The 15,749-nt window shown below is 40.7% G+C and overlaps 1 protein-coding gene across 3 annotated transcripts in view; it reads left to right on the top strand.

Moving 5' to 3' along the window:
* Positions 1-15,749, top strand: part of magi1b (membrane associated guanylate kinase, WW and PDZ domain containing 1b) — a 416,356-nt gene that overhangs the window by 230,514 nt on the left and 170,093 nt on the right. For all 3 annotated transcript variants that reach the window (XM_048606419.1, XM_048606418.1, XM_048606417.1), the window contains exon 2: positions 10,504-10,620. In XM_048606419.1, the coding sequence (XP_048462376.1) occupies positions 10,504-10,620 (117 nt within the window). The remainder of the gene's footprint in view (positions 1-10,503; positions 10,621-15,749) is intronic.

Genomic DNA, 15,749 nt, shown 5'->3' with positions numbered 1-15,749 from the left:
TTATTAAGCAACAATGAACACTGTGAACATACTACAGCAACAAGGGGAAAATGAAAATTGCCCAATACATTAAAAGGATTATCATAGGTTTAAAGTGGAGATACAAGTGGGACAAATGTTCTTTTTTCCCTCCTGCAAAATGTGGTCAATATTGCACTGGATTAACACATACTGGTCAAAGCCACTTAAATTAATTTACGGCTAAGTGGTAGAGAACCAAATGATACAATAAAATACTAAGTTGAGGTTGTAGTCTTGCTCACCAAGCCAGTGTACACCCCAACAAGCATAAGTGGAGTTCCATCAGGGTATTATTCAAACAGGCCACAACACACTACAGCAACCGGGAATTGCACAAAGCAGAACAGCAGCACTTATACAGAGATTTTAAAAAGGAATGGACACCCAAAAAGAACAATCCGCCATTATCTCCATGACAGGACACAACATGACCAGACACACGAGATACACTACACACTACTGTGCAACAGAGACACATTTGAGATGACCACAAGGGATAACAAGGTGTAGAGCAGGCCAAGCAGCATCAGAGGAGCAGGAAGGCTGACGTTTCAGGCCTAGACCCTTCTTCAGAAATGGGGACTGACGTTTCAGGCCTAGACCCTTCTTCAGAAATAGGGACCCTTCCTGCTCCTCTGATGCTGCTTGGCCTGCTGTGTTCATCCAGCTCTATGCCTTGTTATCTCAGATTCTCCAACATCTACAGTTCCTACTATCTCAGAGATGACCACAAGAGTACTCAACTCCTAGGTATCAGGGTAGCCTACAAACCAACAACCACCCTGTAACAGCTACTAACGAACATAAAGGATCCCATACCCACAGCCAATAAAACTATCGTAATATACAAAATACCATGCAAGGACTGTGAAAAAGTATCACATAGGCCAAACTGGAAGAAAACTGACAATAAGGATACACGAACATTAACTAGCCAAGAAGAGACATGACCAATTCTCACTGGTCTCAATACACACGGACAAAGAAGGACACGAATTCGACTGGGACAACACATCCATAATAGCACAAGCCAAACAGAGACATGCCAGGGAATTCCTGGAGGCCTGGCATTCCAACCGGAACTCCATCAACAAACACATTTAACTGGACCCGTTATACAAACCACTGCAAAACAGAACAGAAGTAATAGCAACCACCCCAGCAAACTGAGGCATTTAAATAACAAGTGGGACAGAACACTAACACTTCACCAGAGGCACACTGACAATGTTACCTCGTAGGGTGACGAAACATAGCAATCAAATACACCGGCTCAGCGAGCAAGTCTGCAACCTCATCCACAAACAGCTACAAATTTTCTCAAAAAACTTTCAAAGACTTTTTGCTGGAATACCAGAACAAAATTAGAAGCAGTCCAGAGGTGGTTAACATCCATTCGTTATAATACATTTCTTAGAACCAGATAAATGGTATGATTTATAGTTGAAATGTTCAGGTTTTCCTTTTGGTGGATTTTCAAGATACTAAGATCTAATTGATGTAAATTTGTGTTCATCAACAAAGTTAAGAAACTCTAATAAAGCTAAGTGCCCAAAATGTGATTTATATCATTGGATTTCTTTCATGCTATGTATGTTTCCTTGCCATTAGCCAGCAAAGTGAGCATCTGATGGGTCTCAAACTTAGCATTGTGAACTATACATGTTTGAATGTTTGCGACTTCCTCCATATATTTTCTATAATGGCTCAGCAGTTGGAGAGGTTAAAGTTGGATTTCTTTTTTTAAAAAAAGTTAATACATTTGTGGTTTGCAGGCTTTGCTGGCGAAGCCATTATTTATTGCCTGTCTCCAGCTGTCTTTGAGGTGGTGGTGGTAAGTCACTTTCTTGAACAGCTGTACTCCATGTTGTATATGTATGTCCACAGGGTGTTAGAAAAGGAGTTTCAGAAATTTGATCCTGCGGTAGTGAGAGAACACCTGATATTTTTCCACACCTGGATGGTGTGTGACTTAGGGCAGTGGTGTTCCCATGACTCTGCTGTCCTTCTGGATTCACCCATCCACTAACATGAACTGGATTTGTAACTTAGTCTAACCATCAAGCAATCCTTTGACTTGACCAAGAGAAGAAAACGGAGATACTTTTTGGACAAACTTTTCCCCATTGAATTTGTTGCATATGCTGATTATAGCCACTTGTATGCATTGGTTAGCATTAGAAGGGAAGAAAATTGGAATGATATGGCATTGCTTATTTTGTTTATATTGACAGACTGCTACTAGCTGAGTATGTATATGAAATAGTAAGGAATAAGCTCAACCTTTGGAATATTAAGACAATCTAGATCATTTTGAACATAATATAAGCATGAAAAATATATGTCCAGCTGAAACATGGAAACCCAATTATCATGGCTTCTATTTTCTGTATTCATTACTGATAGAAAAGTGGGATACTCTTAAAATGGCCTTCCCTGAAATAAGTGTTACTTTCATTCCTCCTGCCAACTATCAACACAATACTGTTCTGATGCATTCTGAATTATATATCTCCATACAAACTTTCATTTTTACTCTGAAAAGGAAGTTCCATGGGCAAGTTCTATTTTAATCCGAAATATCCACTTACTTCCTGAACTGAGGATGCCCCAGCATTGTAGTTGACAGCATCCTCAACTGGGTCCGATCTATCTCCTCCACTTTGGCCCTCACCCCCGTTCTTCCCTCCCACAACAGTGATAGGGTCCCCTTGTCCTCACCTACAGGATCCACATCCATATCAACAGGACTGTGAGCCACCATTTCCAGTGAGATGCCACCACCAGGCACACATTCTCTTCCCCTCTCTTGTCAGCCTTTTGCAAGGACCGTTCCTTTTGGGACACGTTGGTCCACTCCTCCTTCACTCCTAACACCTTCCCCATAGCCCCATAGCCCTTAGCCCTGCAACTGCAGCAGGTGTAACAGCTGCCCATTTACTTCCTTCCTCCTCACGAGACAAGGCCTCGAACACACCTTCCAGGTGAAGCAACAATTTGCCCGCACTTCCCACAATCTAGTCTACTGTCTTTGCTACTCACAATGATATCTCCTCTACATTGGGGAAACGAAGTTCAGACTGGGTTAGTGTTTTGCAGATCACCTACATTTTGTCCACAAAGAAAGACCCTGAGTTTCCAGATGCCTGCCACTTTAACACACCACCATGTTCCTTAAACTCTGATATAGAGTCATCTAGCTTGAAAGATTAGTTCACTCTCTCTCCACAGATGCTGTCTGACCCACTGTGATCTCCAGCATTTGTTGCTTTCAGTATATTTTCACGAGTGCTTCTGCAATTGTCCAGACTCAAGATAGGCCCTTGTGACTGAATCTTTAGCACAAAGAGGTTTGATTGTGATCTGTACGTCAACTGTAATTCTTTCAACTGATGATCTTTAATGGTGATTAAGGAGTCTGTCTATGTTTTTACTGTGGCTGCATAAAGGATTCTTTTGCAGTTGTCATGACCTGCCAGTTGTTTGTAATTTACATTTGGCCCCTGTGTCAGATGAACTTAAGTGCCAAACCTAAGGACGTTGCCTGGGCAGCAGTGTAAAAATCTTTCATGACAGCAGCTTCATACCCGGCTTCATTGGCCTTTCAATGAGAACGAGAGCAGCTCTTTGTTTTTGTTTACCATGACCATGCTTCAATAATGAGATATGCGCCATGATATACAGCATGCAGATTCCATTGGCGACCAGATGTAGGAATAACTCTGTTTCCAGTGTCTGACTTTAAAGCGTAATCAGATGGGCAAGTGTGTGACATGATAATACTCAAAATGTAAATTTTCCCAGTGACATGATTTACTGTTCTCTTCAACTTTGGCATTATTTTTATACATCTGAGTTGTAGCAAGTTGGTGATTTTTTTTCCATAAATTTAGAAAAAAACTGACAAGTCAGTCATGGGAATGTTGCTTTAGATGTAGTCATTTTCAGTGTGTTGGCCATGTTTTGGTTACAGTGAGCTCTGTGTCTGATTGAAAGAAAGGCCTGATCTGATACATGTCTGAGAACTGCTTGCCATTAGAGAGAGAAGATAACATACAAGCACATAAAACATCAGAGGCTCGCTGCTACAATTCTTCCTGACTCTGTGCCAGCAGTTCCCATTGTACAAAACAACTTCTTCTCTCTCTTCTAGTTGCATGACTTGACAGATCAGCTGCACAGCAGAAATTGATAACATTGTGAAACATTAATGTTTTATGTCTCCCACAGTTTATCAAGTTCCACTCATTCAAGTATTTAAATTTCAAAATTAAACCATTGTTTGTTACCTAAACACTTACTGTCATGACAGAATTAGAATATCTAAGTCGATCTTTTATGCATTCAACGTAGGCTGTGAAGAATCTGCAGGTGATGTGGAATTAGGAGGATAATTTGATTGGGGTAGTGGGGTAATTCAATTCCTGTTTTAATTCATACCGTCTGTCTTCATTTTCCATAATAATTGGATTGAAGTTCAGTTGGTTGGCCTGTGATACAGACAAAAGAGCAGAGAGATGTAAAACTGAGACACTGCGGTGCTGCTAGTTATAGGAGGTTGCAATTACAGTATTAGAACAAAGAACAAAGAAAATTACAGCACAGGAAAAGGCCCTTCGGCCCTCCAAGCCTACGCCAATCCAGATCCTCTATCTAAACCTGTCGCCTATTTTCCAAGGATCTGTATCCCTCTGGTCCCTGCCCATTCATGTATCTGTCTAGATACATCTTAAATGACGCTATCATGCCCGCCTCTTCCACCTCCGCTGGCAACGCGTTCCAGGCACCCACCACCCTCTGCGTAAAGAACTTTCCACGCATATCTCCCTTAAACTTTTCCCCTCTCACCTTGAAATCGTGACCCCTAGTAATTGAGTCCCCCACTCTGGGGGGAAAAAAGCTTCTTGCTATCCACCCTGTCTATACCTCTTATGATTTGTAGACCTCGATCAGGTTTCCCCCCCTGACCTCCGTCTTTCTAATGTAAATAATCCTAATCTACTCAACCTCTCTTCATAGCTAGCACCCTCCATACCAGGCAACATCCTGGTGAACCTCCTTTGAACACCCTCTTCAAAGCATCCACATCCTTTTGGTAATGTGGCGACCAGAACTGTACGCGGTATTCCAAATGTGGTCGAACCAAAGTCCTATACAACTGTAACATGACCTGCCAACTCTTGTACTCAATATCCCGTCTGATGAATGCCGTATGCCTTCTTGACCGCTCTATCGACCTGCGTTGCCACCTTCAGGGTACAATGGACCTGAACACCCAGATCTCTCTGTGCATCAATTTTCCCCAGGGCTTTTCCATTTACCGTATAGTTCGCTGTTGAATTGGATCTTCCAAAATGCGTCACCTCGCATTTGCCTGGATTGAACTCCATCTGCCATTTCTCTGCCCAACTCTCCAATCTATCTATATTCTGCTGTATTCTCCAACAGTCCCCTTCACTATCTGCTACTCCACCAATCTTAGTGTCATCTGCAAACTTGCTAATCAGACCATCTATACCTTCCTCCGGATCATTTATGTATATCACAAACAACAGTGGTCCCAACACGGCTCCCTGTAGAACACCACTGGTCACAGTTCTCCATTTTGAGAAACTCCCTTCCACTACAACTCCGTCTCCTGTTGCCTAGCCAGTTCTCTATCCATCTAGCTAGTACACCCTGGACCCTATGCGACTTCACTTTCTCCATCAGCCTGCCATGGGGAACCTTATCAAATGCCTTACTGAAGTCCATGTATATGACATCTATAGCCCTTCCCTCATCTATCAACTTTGTCACTTCCTCAAAGAATTCTCTCAAGTTGGTAAGACATGACCTTCCCTGCACAAAACCATGCTGCCTATCATTAATAAGCCCATTTTCTTCCAAATGTAAATAGATCCTATCCCTCAGTATCTTCTCCAGCAGCTTCCCCATCACTGACGTCAGGCTCACCGGTCTATAATTACCTGGATTATCCTTGCTACCCTTCTTAAACAAGGGGACAACATTAGGAATTCTCCAGTCCTCCGGGACCTCACCCGTGCACAAGGATGCTGCAAAGATATCTGTTAAGGCCCCAGCTATTTCCTCTCTCGCTTCCCTCAGTAATCTGGGATAGATCCCATCCGGACCTGGGGACTTGTCCACCCTAATGCCTTTTATAATACCCAACACATTCCCCCCCCCGCCCCGCCCTTAAGCCGACTTGACCTAGAGTAATCAAACATCTATCCCTAACCTCAACATCCGTCATGTCCCTCTCCTCAGTGAATACTGACGCAAAGTACTCATTAAGAATCTCACTCATTTTCTCTGACTCCTCACATAACTTCCCTCCTTTGTCCTTGACTGAGCCAACCCTTTCTCTAGTTACCCTCTTGCTCCTTATGTATGAATAAAAGGCTTTGGGATTTTCCTTAAACCTGTTTGCTAAAGATATCTCATGACCCCTTTTAGCCCTCTTAATTCCTTGTTTCAGATTGGTCCTACTTTCCCGATATTCTTCCAAAGCTTCGTCTGTTTTCAGTCGCCTAGACCTTATGTATGCTTCCTTTTTCCTCTTTGCTAGTCTCACAATTTCACCTGTCATCCATGCTTCCCTAATCTTGCCCTTTCTATACCTCATTTTCACAGGGACATGTCTGTCCTGCACTCTAATCAATCTCTCTTTAAAAGCCTCCCACATATGAAATATGGATTTACCCTCAAACAGCTGCTCCCAATCCACATTCCCCAGCTCCTGCCGAATGTTGCTATAGTTGGCCTTCCCCCAATTTAGCACTCTTCCTTCCGTCCATCAGTATTCTAAAACTTAGGGAATTGTGATTACTATTCCCAAAGTAATCCCCTACTGAAACTTCAACCATCTGGACGGGCTCATTCCCCAACACCAGGTCCAGTATGACCCCGTCCCGAGTTGGACTATTTACATACTGCTCTAGAAAATCCTCCTGGATGCTCCTTACAAATTCTGCTCCATCTAAACCCCTAACACTAAGTGAATCCAGTCAATGTTGGGAAAATTAAAATCTCCCATCACCACTACCCTGTTGCTCCTACATCTTTCCATAATCTGTCTACATATTTGTACCTCTATCTCACGCTCGCTGTTGGGAGGCCTATAGTACAGCCCCAACATTGTTACCGCACCCTTCCTATTTCTGAGCCCTGCCCATATTGCCTCACTGCTCGAGTCCTCCATAGTGCCCTCCTTCAGCACAGCTGTGATATCCTCTTTGACCAGTAATGCAACTCCTCCACCCCTTTTACCTCCCTCTCTATCCCGTCTGAAGCATCTATATCCTGGGATATTTAGTTGCCAATCCTGCCCTTCCCTCAACCAAGTCTCAGTAATAGCAATAACATCATACTCCCAGGTACTAATCCAAGCCCTAAGTTCATCTGCCTTGCCTACTACACTTCTTGCATTAAAACAAATGCACCTCAGACCACCTGTCCCTTTGCGTTCATCATCTGCTCTCTGCCTACTCTTCCCCTTAGTCACACTGACTTCATTATCTAGTTCATTACAGGCTTTAGTTACTACCTCCTTACTGTCCACTAACCATCTTATTTGGTTCCCATCCCCCTGCCACGTTAGTTTAAACCCTCCCCAACAGCGTTAGCAAAAGCAGCCCCTAGGACATTGGTTCCAGTCCTGCCCAGGTGCAAGTTGTCCAATTTGTAATTGTCCCACCTCCCCCAGAACCGGTCCCAATGTCCCAAAAATCTGAACCCCTCCCTCTTGCACCATCTCTCAAGTCACTCATTTATCCTGCCTGTTCTTTCATTTCTACTCTGACTAGCACGTGGCTCTGGTAGCAATCCTGAGATTACTACCTCTGAGATCCTACTTTTTAACTTGGCTCCTAACTCCCTAAATTCTGCTTGTAGGACCTCATCCAATTTTTTACCTATATCATTGGTACCTATATGCACCACGACAGCTGGCTGTTCACCCTCCCCCTTCAGAATGTCCTACAGTCGATCTGAGACATCCCTGACATCCCTATTAATACATCTAGACAATTTCCATCATAAACATAAATGTGGAAACTTCTATTGGGTAAAAGTGTCAACAGGAAATTAAATGTTCCCGACAAAAACATGCACATAGATACAAGAATTTTATTTTAGATGTCTGATCATAGCATTTAGAAAGGTGATGTTTACATTTTCACTGACTACTTGTCTCAAATGGATTGACCAAACCCGTGGGGCATGACAGGTACCCAACTATCAGCTACTTTGAACAGACAAATGAGAGCAGTAGCAATGGCAAAATTTCAGTTTGTGAATTGATAATTGCATTCTGTAAGGCGAAAATATCCAAAATGACTGATGTTTTAGATTCAACAAGCATTATCATTGGCTATCTCTCGATTTTGAGGATGACGGCTACTCAGGATAATATGTTTTTTTTAACTTGGATCTTCATGTGAGTGAATAGACTTGATTCTCAACTTGCAGATCTTTGGACACACCTGGCTCTGAGGCCATAATGCCTGCATCATGCTTTGACATTTGGACTCAAAATATGATGCGACTTAATGGACAAGTTGGCATTATTTTAAATGACTCATAGCAAGCTCTTCCCAGTCGTTAATGTAAATTGCTCCCACACTTCACAGAGAGCTTCAAAGTACCTCTGAAGTTTTTCCATTGTTTTCCCACGAAATTGGCCAATTGAGTATTGTGGAAACAGAACTTGGTGGAATAAGTTTTCAATCATCTAGACGTTGTTCAGACCATACGAATTGATTTTGCAGTAGTATCACTTGAATGCTTGTGGAGATGGCTTCAAGAAGGATCGTGCTATTTGTTTGATTTTCCTCCCTCCTGATTCCTGAGAACATGATAGAGTATTCTTGATGGAATTTCTTTATTGCTGTAATGTACAGTCCAGGTCTTGTTGCAGTACAGGGAAAATGTGATACGCCTCTCTCTCCCTGGGATTTGTATTTGATTGTGGAGGTCTTTGTTGTCAAAACTTGCTTCCTTAGTTGGTTGAAGGTTGAGCACAGCTGCTCAAATGTTAAATCTGTTCATCAATCGTAGCCTTTTGAGAAAGTTTGCTATCGAGGTGTAAGAAAGTGTCAATATATTCTGGCAATAGCAGGAAGTGTAATAGAAAGGCAGAATGCAACTTTGTACATTCTGTATGGGAGAACTAAATTAGGTAGCTGTTTGGAGGTACTTTTGTCTAATTTCCTTCTCCTAATGGATTTACCAGTGCAGTTCAAACACAGTAAACTTTGATACTTGACTTTTCATTTTACTTTGTCAGGAACAACATTTTGAAAGCAGAAATCAAAGTAATTCAACTTCATTGGAAGTCACATCATTGCTCCTGGAAATTCTGATTTTATCCCACAGATAGAACAGTATTCTTGAAGGGGCTTTCTTCTGGTGGCTATTAATAAGAAGTATCAAAATTGACATTAACATACATTACTTGTCAATTAATAGTCATTCACAGATATTTTGTGTTGTACTGTTAGCATAATCCATAATAAGGAGTGATTAGCATTTTCTGAATGATAATTTTGTCAAAATCTTCGAGTGTCGTGTAATGAGTTTGTGTATTAGCTATGAGATCAAAATCTTGCTTTTAGCAATGCTAGCAACTAGATACGGTCTATCACCTTTCCTTTGATTCAGACTTCTGACTGCATGGTCACTCTTCAAATTGGGCTGAATTCTTTTCATTTAGATTAGTAAGTCATTGAGTATTAGAGTCCCTCTGGCCCATCATGTCTGCATCAGTCATCAAGCACCTATCTATTCTAGTTCCAGTTTTCAGCACATGACCCGTAGCCTTTTCTGCTATTCATCTAAAGTGTTCATCTAAGTGCTATGGTTCCTGCCTTCCCTTTGAGACAGTGAGTTCCAGATATCCACCACCATCCAGGTGCAAAATAACTATGCAGGAATTATGAACCCACATGTTATACAGATACATCATAAACTCTCTGCTCAAATATTCAGTGCCATGACTTATAAAGGTAAATATCTATATGACTTCTTAACCACCTTATCTCCCTATCCTGTTCCCTTCAAGGGCCCACAAATTATTTCATACTCCCTTGCTTTGCTAGTCCTCCCAAAATGCATTACCTCATACTTTTGAACATTTGAAGCCCTTTTAATGTGTGCATTGTTAACATTTTAAAATGAAGTGATTTTCTATAAATTTGAATATGAGTTTGCTTTTTGAAATAAAGCACTTTTGAGATGATTTCGGAAAATCTATCATATTTAAAAGTCCCAGTCATATTTTACTTAAATTTATTGTGCTAACTGAGCATCTTGATTTTGTTTTGATGCTTTGATCCAAGGTGACCATTCAAGTTGATATCTCGACTGTGAAATGCACATCAGGGTCCTGTGAGTAGATCAAAGAAAATGGAGGTATATGCAAATAGTATTCAGTAACCAAGAGTTATAATTTTGACTAACTATAGTTTTGTTTTCTTTCAGGAAGCAAACTAAACAAGGATCTACGGCACTATCTCAGTCAACGATTTCAGAAAGGATCGGCAGATCACGAACTGCAACAGACAATACGGGATAATCTTTATCGACATGCTGTGCCTTGTATGTATAATTTTTAGTTTTGATTTTAAATTTTTACAGTTGGGATACCACGATCCTTTTGATCCTCTTCAATATTCATGATGTTCCGTTGGCATGTTTTATTTTACTTCTGCTGTTTCCTTCAAAAATAAAAAAATTCTGTTTTAAACTAATCTGGAAGTAAAAGGACAAATGCCAGCAAAAGATCTGCTGTTGGGGTGGAACTGGGTTTTATTGAAATGTTTCTTATAATCAAGAGGAAATTGGAAGGAAAATGATGGACGAGCTCTTCAGAATAGTATTAATAGAGACCTGTAAGCGAATTGTCTTCTCATCTCAGTTAGAGATGTTCTTTAGTACAATGGTGCTAATCATTTCCATAATCATTCCAAATGCCTTTTTCTATTCACAAGTGTGTGTATATTACTCAATATCCAATTCCAGGCTAAACCAGAAATATAGCTACAAAATCACTTCTGTCGTTTACATATAATGACTTTCTCATGGGATTCCTCAAACTTTCTAAAGGCAGAATAAGAAATAGCTAAGTAGGATGTGGCCATCTTTATTTCACAGGCAGGAAATAAGACTAGAAATAAGTACACCAGAACAGTCACAATAATTCCTCAAAATGGAATGGGAAAAACATAGGAAGAAAAAAACAAAATGGAAATGAATACGAAATTATGCAGCCTTTTTTGGGCTGCCTGATTTTGTTTTTTGGCTTGCTTTTTAACTGCAAAAACAGATCTCTTACATTTGAACTTTCAGCTCTGGACCAAAGCCAGAAACTCTGTCTTAAACCTGGCTGCCCATGTGTTCCTTTGTTCTGTATTTTTTCTTTCTGCGCAGCCAGTGGGAGAAGTGTTCCCCCGATTTTATTCCTTTTCTGTGATTTGCCAATCTGAACGTAAATCAAATAAGCACTTCCCAGTCACCTTGCTGGTTTTAGATTGAAACAACTGTTCCTGTTAATCTTAAAATGAATAAAGGGCATCTTGTTTTGGTCAATCTGAGGTGCCAAAGTGGAACCTCGCATTACGAGTATGAAAAAGATGGTGAATCATTTCACAAATTGCTTTATCTGGCTGTTAAACAAATCTTCAATTGCTTTAGTCAGTTGTTTTCAAGAATAAAAGGATAATTGAACGTAGCGTAATTTTGCTATTAAAGTAAAAAGAAACAAGATTCTGTAAATATTGCAGCCTTCATATATCTCCTTTAACTTGGGAATATATATATATATTTTTTAAATCACAATGGCATAAGGGGAAAGTGGTATCAAATAGAAGAAGGAGATTTTAGATAGGTCCAAATGCTTGTTCCAAGAAATGGGCTTTAAGGCAAATCTTGGAAGCAGGGGGACATAAAAAGGCAATGGAAGAATGTATGGTTTAGGTTATTGAAGGCATGGCCATTTATAGTGAGGATGTGCAAGCATCTGAAGTGAGAGGAATGGAGAGTTTGGAGTGGCATTTTACTTTATTCCTTTGAGTAATACTGCAGTTCAGGGTTATAAAGACTAATTGGTCTGTCAATACTTTTAACCCATCTGTGAACTGTTCAAAATGATACTTAAAAGAAATATTCAGTGACAATATTCATTCCTTTGCTCCTGACTTCCAAGGTCTTCAAAAATGTTTGAAATCCATGATGATATTAATTGTTTGATTTTTTTTTTTTAGAAACCTTTTTTAAAATCAAAATCTAAGCCTTTTAGAATTTTGTCTTGTAATTGAACCGTTTGATAATGACCTGATCTCTGTGTTGTTCCAAACCCTCGTTGATGATAGGGTCAGAATACATATTCCAGATCTACTGTGGTTGATCATAACACTATTATTATCTTTTAAAAGGTTGACACTTAAGGGAAAGAAAAAATTCCCTGCTGAAACACTTATATTTTACCTTATAATCAAACTGTATATTAGATAATTGTCTAATGTCAAATTTCATCAGTTGAGCTGTATGCATTCTGTGCACATTTAAAAAGCAACTTAATTTCTAAGAGATATGGTGAACTAACACCACTTAAATTGTAGTTTTAGTACCACATACGCTTGATCTTGTGCGTTGTTCCTTTGATATCTGTGGCTTCATTTGCTTGGCAATTCTAGCACTTGTGAAGGAAACATTGAGGCAATAATCTGGATTAAAAATATTCCATCATTGTCACTATCCTAGTTCAATTACAGTTGCATTTTTAAAATTCCAATTATCTAGCCTTATGACCTTGTTCGCAACAATTCTGCAGCTGCTGATTTGCTTAACCATACCCTTACCTCTAACTTTGATGCCCTAGTGGTCAATAAAACTTCTTATTCTCTCAGCCTGTCAAGTCCCCTTATTTATGGCCCTCATCTCGGTCCTCCGGAGTCCAAGCGACAAAGATTTGAAAGAAGTTAGCTGACAATCTGTAACCATTCACTGCCAGATTTGATTGAATTACATAAAGCGCTGTTGGATCTGACACTCCTCTACCAAAACCACTCATGAATCCAGGATCATGTTGGAATGCAGAGATACCCTGTGGCTTATTTTTTTGACTGTAGACTATCTTTTTAAACCTCCTCTCCCTTGTCTCCTCCGTCTCCAGTCGCAAGTTCAAGAAGCTCAAGAAATTTGTCACTAAAGTCATGTTCATCCCATCACCTAGTTCTGCCATATCCCACCTTAACCACTAACCCATCAGACCAAGTTTCCTCTAAAGCTCCCCTCTAACAGCCCTGTGCATGAGTTGTTCTCTTTTGCTCTTCTATCTTCTGTCATGGCTTGTTACACCTTTCCTTGTGTTCTCTGAAATCTATTTCCACTAAGCTGCTGACCATCTTTTTGCTCCACTGCTACATGATATTACAGACAATTCTCTTTTTCAGGTGCTTTCCCCCTCTCTAGATCTGCTGTCACCACTCCCACCTCAAAAAAAAACCCCACCCTCAACCCCACCATCTATGCAAATTGCTGCTCCATCTCTAACCACTTATTTTTCCTCTAGGTACGTGAATGTGTTGTCTCCTATCAAATCATTCTCATTTCTCCCAGTCTGCTTTTGAATCTGTCCAGTCAAGTTTTCATCCCTGCTGCAGTACTGAAGGACTCTCCTTCAGAGCCTCAAATTACACCCTTATGTGACTGTAACTTATATGAACTACCTCTCGTTGCCCTTATCAATTTGCCTATGGCCTTTTGACATCATTGACCATCCATTCTCATCCAATACCTCTGCACTGTAGATCAGAGATAGAGCTCTTGCCTTGTTCCATTTGTATCTACCTAATCATACAACTTGCAATAGCTTCTGTTTCCACTTTGTACTGTGCCTGGCATTCTCAAAGGATCTATCCTTGTTCCCTTCCTATTTCTGATTTACATGCTGTCCATTGTTGATGTTATCTGAACACAGCTTTAGTTTTCACTAATTTATTGACAATACCCAGTTCTCACTTAAATCCTGCATTGTTGCTTAATTATCAGTCTTCTTACCTGGCATCGAGTATGAAGCCATTGTTTTTAGTCCCACTACAAATTCCTTTCCCATGTTACTGACTGTCTACCACTCCCCTGGAAGCTGTCAACTACTAGACTGTTCACATCCCGATGGCATGTTTTACCTGGAGAAAAGCTTCTGACCAATCTTGCACCCTCATTAAGATCGCCTGATTCCACCTGCAAACCATGGCTTGACTCTACCCTTGCAACAGCTCATCTGTTGCTGAAAACCTCCATCGTGCCTTCTTATAACTGTACGCCTGACTATTCCAAAACACTTTCGGCAACAACCTTGCATCTACCCTGCTTAAATCTGAGGTCACCAAACTCTGCTGCTTGTGCCCTTACTCAAACCTGTCATCCATGTTCCCACTCACCTATACTGGCTCCAGATCAAACAGTGTTTTTTGGCCAACCCCAAGCTCGTTGCTCTCAGCAGTAGGAGATTGAGTGTTTAGTGTCCAATTTGGACAACAAACAGAAGCAAAGATAACAACTTACAGGAAAACATGCAGATGATGCAAGTTACCATTGATCAGAAGCTAAACTGGAATAGACACAGAAACGCTGTACCTGTAAGACCAAGTTAAAGACTGGGAGTTCTGCAGCAAGTAAATCTCCTCTTGACTCCTTAAAGTCTGTCCATCATCAACAAGGCACAAACAGAGAGTGTAATGGAATCATCTCCACTTGCCTGGATGAGTGTAGCTCCCAACATCATCCAAGAATCTCCGCACCATCCAGGACAAAGCAGCCCACTTGCTTGACCTGCCATCCATCACCAACACACAGTGGCAGCATCATGCACCATCTGCAAGATTTGTTGCAAGAGTTCACCAGGGTTTCTTCTCTTGTGCTACTGCGTTAAAGCTGGGTATAGTAATATGCCAGGACAAGGACAATACCACATGATCAAGAGCTGCAGGGAGTCCAGGCAGCAACCACAGATTAAGGGTGTGTACGTGAGTCGCTCTTTAACTGCAAGTTATCAGTTTGTTGGTGAATGAAGATTGGCTGTGATTTTCACGTAAATTGAACTTACGGTATTTATGAATGAGAGTGGGAGTAGTTAAGAAAAACAGTACAAGAATGACACATTCAACAGCACCTGCCAAGCCCACAACCTCTACCACTTAAAGGACAAAGGTAGCAGTTACTTACGAACACTACCACTTCCATCGCCACCATCATGTCACACACTATCCTGACTCAGTGATGTTGCTATTCTTTCCCTCGTGCAGGATCATAATTCTGGAAGTGCCTCCGTAAAAGCAGTGTGCATATATTTGCACCACGTGGACTTTAATAGTTCAAGAAGCTGATTCACCACTACCATCTCGAGGGCAATTTTGGATTGACAATAAATGTTTCTCGAGCCAGCGATCCCCACATTCTGTGAAAGAATAAAAAATTATATAAACAGAAGACCTCAGCACTCTCAGTTAAAAAGATAGAGTGCAAGAGAAACATGGGTTTGGGCAGGAAGGGAATAAATAGTTGAAGCTTTTAAAATAAAGTTGATTGGATCCCTTATAAATAGGCTCCTTAGAATAGATTTGTAGGAAGAAAATATTAGTTATATGTATAAAATCCTCTGGAACTTCTGATTAAAGTTAGTTGCATCAAACTTTGGGGAAAACTGTCGAGTCACAGACTATCTG

The sequence above is a fragment of the Rhincodon typus genome, chromosome 16 (assembly GCF_021869965.1).
Source record: "Rhincodon typus isolate 14 chromosome 16, sRhiTyp1.1, whole genome shotgun sequence".
In the NCBI taxonomy this organism is placed as follows: Eukaryota; Metazoa; Chordata; class Chondrichthyes; order Orectolobiformes; family Rhincodontidae; genus Rhincodon; species Rhincodon typus.
Note: the sequence above shows the minus strand (reverse complement) of the source record. Positions and strands in the feature narration are given on the sequence as shown.